The sequence below is a fragment of the Xenopus laevis genome, chromosome 9_10L (genome assembly GCF_017654675.1).
Source record: "Xenopus laevis strain J_2021 chromosome 9_10L, Xenopus_laevis_v10.1, whole genome shotgun sequence".
Classification (NCBI taxonomy): domain Eukaryota; kingdom Metazoa; phylum Chordata; class Amphibia; order Anura; family Pipidae; genus Xenopus; species Xenopus laevis.
The window spans coordinates 10,595,742-10,601,059 of NC_054387.1; the positions used below are offsets into that span (position 1 = coordinate 10,595,742).

At 42.5% G+C, this 5,318-nt stretch overlaps 1 protein-coding gene across 1 annotated transcript; it reads right to left on the reverse strand.

Moving 5' to 3' along the window:
- Positions 1 to 862: 862 nt before the first annotated feature.
- On the reverse strand, positions 863 to 4,793 carry snai1.S (snail family zinc finger 1 S homeolog). The gene is given in 3 exon segments (NM_001086456.1): positions 863 to 2,015; positions 2,689 to 3,207; positions 4,615 to 4,793. Coding segments are annotated over 3 exon segments (780 nt in total). The 5' UTR covers positions 4,694 to 4,793; the 3' UTR covers positions 863 to 1,833.
- Between the last annotated feature and the right edge of the window lie 525 nt (positions 4,794 to 5,318).

A 5,318-nucleotide genomic window follows, 5' to 3' on the forward strand; every position in this document is an offset into this window, starting at 1 on the left:
CTGTAAAGACTATGAGCAAACTTAGGGGACGGTTCCTGCTGAATTGTGCTTAGTACAGGGGAATACCTATGCTGCCATAGTTTTATGGGATCTCTCTGTACAGGCTATGAGCAAACTTAGGGGGCTGTTCTTGCTTAATTGTGCTTAGTACAGTGGAATACCTATGCTGCCATAGTTTTATGGGATCTCTCTGTACAGGCTATGAGCAAACTTAGGGGGCTGTTCTTGCTTAATTGTGCTTAGTACAGTGGAATACCTATGCTGCCATAGTTTTATGGGATCTCTCTGTACAGGCTATGAGCAAACTTAGGGGGCTGTTCTTGCTTAATTGTGCTTAGTACAGTGGAATACCTATGCTGCCATAGTTTTAAGATATCTCTCTGTAAAGACTATGAGCAAACTTAGGGGACGGTTCCTGCTGAATTGTGCTTAGTACAGTGGAATACCTATGCTGCCATAGTTTTAAGATATCTCTCTGTAAAGACTATGAGCAAACTTAGGGGACGGTTCCTGCTGAATTGTGCTTAGTACAGAGGAATACCTATGCTGCCATAGTTTTATGGGATCTCTCTGTACAGACTATGAGCAAACTTAGGGGACTGTTCCTGCTGAATTGTGCTTAGTACAGGGGAATACCTATGCTGCCATAGTTTTATGGGATCTCTCTGTACAGGCTATGAGCAAACTTAGGGGACAGTTCCTGCTGAATTGTGCTTAGTACAGGGGAATACCTATGCTACATCTCTTTACAGACTGACTATAGCAAAACTCTGCCCAACTAATAAATCACATTATGCCCTTGTGTGTCTATCCCACACAATTTAGGAAACTGCCCCCAACAACAAAAGTTAACGAACAACTGTTTTTATAAATTAAAAAAACATTTTATTGAATATCAATAAATTGTGCATAACTATAAAAACATAGAATCCTCAGTACAAAATGTGGCACTTTTATAAAAAATATATAAATACCAGTGTACCATTGAAATGTAAACATTCTTGGTAAGGGTTACGTAAAAAAAATTATGAAAAAAAAAGACGCATCCACTTGGCACCTGTTAGAAGCCATAAATAGTCTATTTCCCCCTTTTTTGTATGTTGTTCCATCCACCTGTCTTGAGTTGGCTTAGATTTTAACTACCCATTGTTCTCTGTGCCAACTGCTGCCTCTCTGCTCCCTTGAAAGGCAATAACAGGTGCCCGATTTTGTGCATTGCTGCTTTGTAAACAGGATCGTGGTGTGAAGCACTGCCTTTGTGATCATCATTGGGCAGTTATGGGTGGGGTGGTGACGGGGTGCTCATTGTGCTGTGGGGGGCTGCAATCTTTGCATAGGTTAATACCCCATCCCTAAAACCAAAAAATATACGGGACACAAAAAGTGTAATAAAAGTTGGCACACAAACTTTTAATACACTTTTTGGATAGACGATTGGATAGACAATTATGAACAGGTCTTTATATATATATATATATATCTCTTTCCATTACTCCTTCATAGAAACACAGAATTCAGTATTTTCCTACCCAATAGTGATACACACCCCTGTGAGATAAATGACAAATAAAATCCCAGATGTAGAAGAATAGGTGCCAAGTTCCCTGTGGCAATATAAGGCATTCTAAGGTTGCATCATAGACAATACACGTCCAAATAAGTGTCAAAGTTGGGAGGGTCTCCCCCCAAACGAAGTGATTGCATGTGAGCTTGCTAAACAAATTTAGCAATGGCATCATTTAAAAAGAAAAAAAAAATAATATATATATTTATATATATCCTGCCAAAAAATATACAGGAATTTAAGGAGTCCATTGTGCTTATAGTCTTGGATTAGTGGGCCACCGTGCACCCGGTTTCCTCGTGCTTGTGAAGGAGGGACATTCTGGAGAAAGTCCGAGAGCAGCTTTTGCACTGGTACTTTTTGACGTCGGAATGGGTCTGCAGGTGGGCTCGGAGATTGGAGCGGTCGGCGAAGGCACGGTTGCAGTGAGTACAGGAAAATGGCTTCTCTCCTGCAAAGGGAAATAAATAAAGGGGTCAGCATCAGAATATAGTCAAGCAGGAACAGCCAGCAATTTCCTTTTTACATGCAACGACAATGGACAAGCGCAAGCATGAAGCAGAGCAGGTAAAAGGAGCGGATGTTTAGTATACAGGGGTGGGGAAAAGCAATCTAAACAAGGGTTTGTGGGCAATAAAGAGAACTAAATTAAATTTGCATTCGGGGGCCTTTTCATGAATTGCAAATGATGCGGTTTGGAGCTCAATAAGCGTTTCGAGATGCCTAGGGTGCCCATTTAGGCCGCTCTTGAAGAGGGTGTGAAATCAATAGCTCCCATCCTTGGGAATGAATGGGTTGAGTTGATTGTACAAGCTGAACCTTTATGGATAAAGGGGACGGCCCGGCAGCTGGAGACACACTCAGTGAACTGACAGGTGCACTGCTCAAACACACCCGCCCCACATTCATAATTCTAAAGAATAGTGTGCAGCCATGCTCTAATAACCAGCAGCTCTCACTTGCAAGGCAGCCGCCTTCAAAGGGTTTCCTTATACCCAGTGAAATATTATAACCAGCAATCAAATCGGTCAATGAGTCCTTAAAGGGCCATACAGATATTTTTTCATACAAGCTGCAGGTAGATTTGTGCATTAGAGTTTAGGAGTACAGAGGGTGCTGCTTACCTGTGTGTGTTCTGATGTGTCCCTGTAATAACCACGGTCTGGAGAAGGCTTTGCCGCAGATTTTACAGACGCAGGGCAGCGTGTGGCTCCGGATGTGCATTTTTAAGGCACCCAAGCTGACGTACTCCTTCTCGCAGTATTTGCAACTGAACGACTTCCTCGTCTGGGAGTCACAGTGCAACTGTTTGTGCTTGGAAAGTCCGGCAAAGGTGGAGTAAGACTTGCTGCACAGATTGCATTGAAATTTCTCCGCTTCCGTGGCGGATGAAGCGGGGCTGGGAGGGTCCGAAGTCTTGCCCCCTTCATCTTCGCTGGAGAAGGACGTGAGGTCTAAGGGCTTGGAGGAATCGTCGCTGCTGGAAGGGCTGATGGGAGACTTTTTGTAGTCGGACTCAGAGGTGAAAAATGTGGTGAGTAAACCAGTGTCCCAGACAAGAGGTGTGTAGTAAGCCCCTGTGCTTAAAATCTCTGGCTGGGGGATCACAGGAAACTTGTCATAGATGAACGGTGATATATACACTGCAAGAGAGGAGACGGGGGGGGGTTAGATGCATGCCAATAGGATGGGAGTAATGCAACCATATAGCATTAGATCCAATGCACTGCATTACAAATAAGCACCCATACAATATATTTATATAATGAACTCATTTACTATTATAATACACATCCCAAACTTCCATATATCATAGTGCACACCATATAAGGCACGTATAAGTATCCTAGATAAGGTCTACATCCATACATTATTATAGGCTACATTTACACACGTTAACCCTTGCCCCTATGTGCAATGCGCCCATATAATATAATACCCCAGCCATATAATATAATGCACCTCCTGTGCAATGCACCCATATAATATACCTCTATGCAATGCATCCATTTAATATAATGTGCCCCTATGCAATGCACCCATATAATACAATGTGCCTCTTTGTAATGCACCCATATAATATAATGTGCCTCTATGTAATGCACCCATATAATATAATGTGCCTCTATGCAATGCACCCATATAATATAATGCGCCTCTATGTAATGCAGCCATATAATGTGCCTCTATGCAATGCACCCATATAATAATGCAACTCTATGCAATGCATCCATATAATATAATGCACCTCTGTGCAATGCACCCACATAGTATAATGCGCATCTATGCAATGCACACATAAAATATAATGTGCCTCTATGCAATGCACCCATATAATATGCCTCTATTCAATGCACCCATATAATATAATGCAACTCTATGCAATGCATCCATATAATGTAATGCACCTCTATGCAATGCACCCACATAGTATAATGCACATCTATGCAATGCTACATATAATATAATGTGCATCTATGCAATGCACATATATAATATAATGCACCTCTATGTAATGCACCCACATAGTATAATGCACATCTATGCAATGCTACATCTAATATAATGTGCCTCTATGCAATGCACCCATATAATATGCCTCTATTCAATGCACCCATATAATATAATGCAACTCTATGCAATGCATCCATATAATGTAATGCACCTCTATGCAATGCACCCACATAGTATAATGCACATCTATGCAATGCTACATATAATATAATGTGCATCTATGCAATGCACATATATAATATAATGCACCTCTATGTAATGCACCCATATAATATAATGCACCTGTATAGAATTGTATGCAATGCACAGACACACCTAGACTGCAATGTACAATATATAGACATGTGCAGATCTCAGACATAAACTTTTATACAAATATACAGCCCTTATTATATCTTTGCACACATTCTATTTTGTTTCTAGCAGAAATACAAAGTCATTTAACTTTTTTTTAAAAAAAACAACTTTCCTGGGTATTTATCTTCCCTAGAAATAAACCCCAACCCCGTGTAAAATGCACCAAGTTGTGTCCGTACCTGTCTGACTCTCCAGCTCGCTGTAGTTGGGCTTCTTGCTGGCAGAGAAATGTTTCTTGACCAGAAATGACCGGGGCATGTTGCTGAGCCGGAGTGGGGGTTTAGCAGCCGAGCACTGAGTTCCTGGTTGGACAGTCGCAGAGACAGAGAAAGTCGCATGCAGCTGGAAGCGCTGAGATTTGAAGGCACGCGCTGCTGTGGCCCCTCCACTAACTAATATGCAGCCTGTGGGACGGGGGCGCGGCCATGCAAATGAACCCTGGCAGCTCCCGGGCCAATCGCGATAGGGGGCGTGGCCGTGGGGGCGCTGTCCTGGTCTATTCCAGCAGGTGCCTCCAGCAGTGAATTTTGGAAGGAGCCTCTGGCAGCGCTTTCCTCTCTCCTCCTCCTGCAATAAGTGAGATATGTGGCCAATGTCCCACCCCAAATCCACCCCCAGCACTGAGCCTGCTGCACTAGAGGAATCCTCTGCCCTCTATCCCCGAACTCAGCTTCCACATTAAACTCACACCATAGGGGGGGGGGCTTAAAAAAAATCCTTAATACCTTCTGGAAAAACAAAAAAAAAGATGAGGCCCTTGTTATTATCTGTACATTGTCTCCAGCTATTGTCAGACTCTTCTTGGACAATGCCAGGCTCTTGGCTTCAGCAAAAAAAAACCAAATCATTCCCTCCCCAAAAAAGTGTCTGTTACTATTGACTA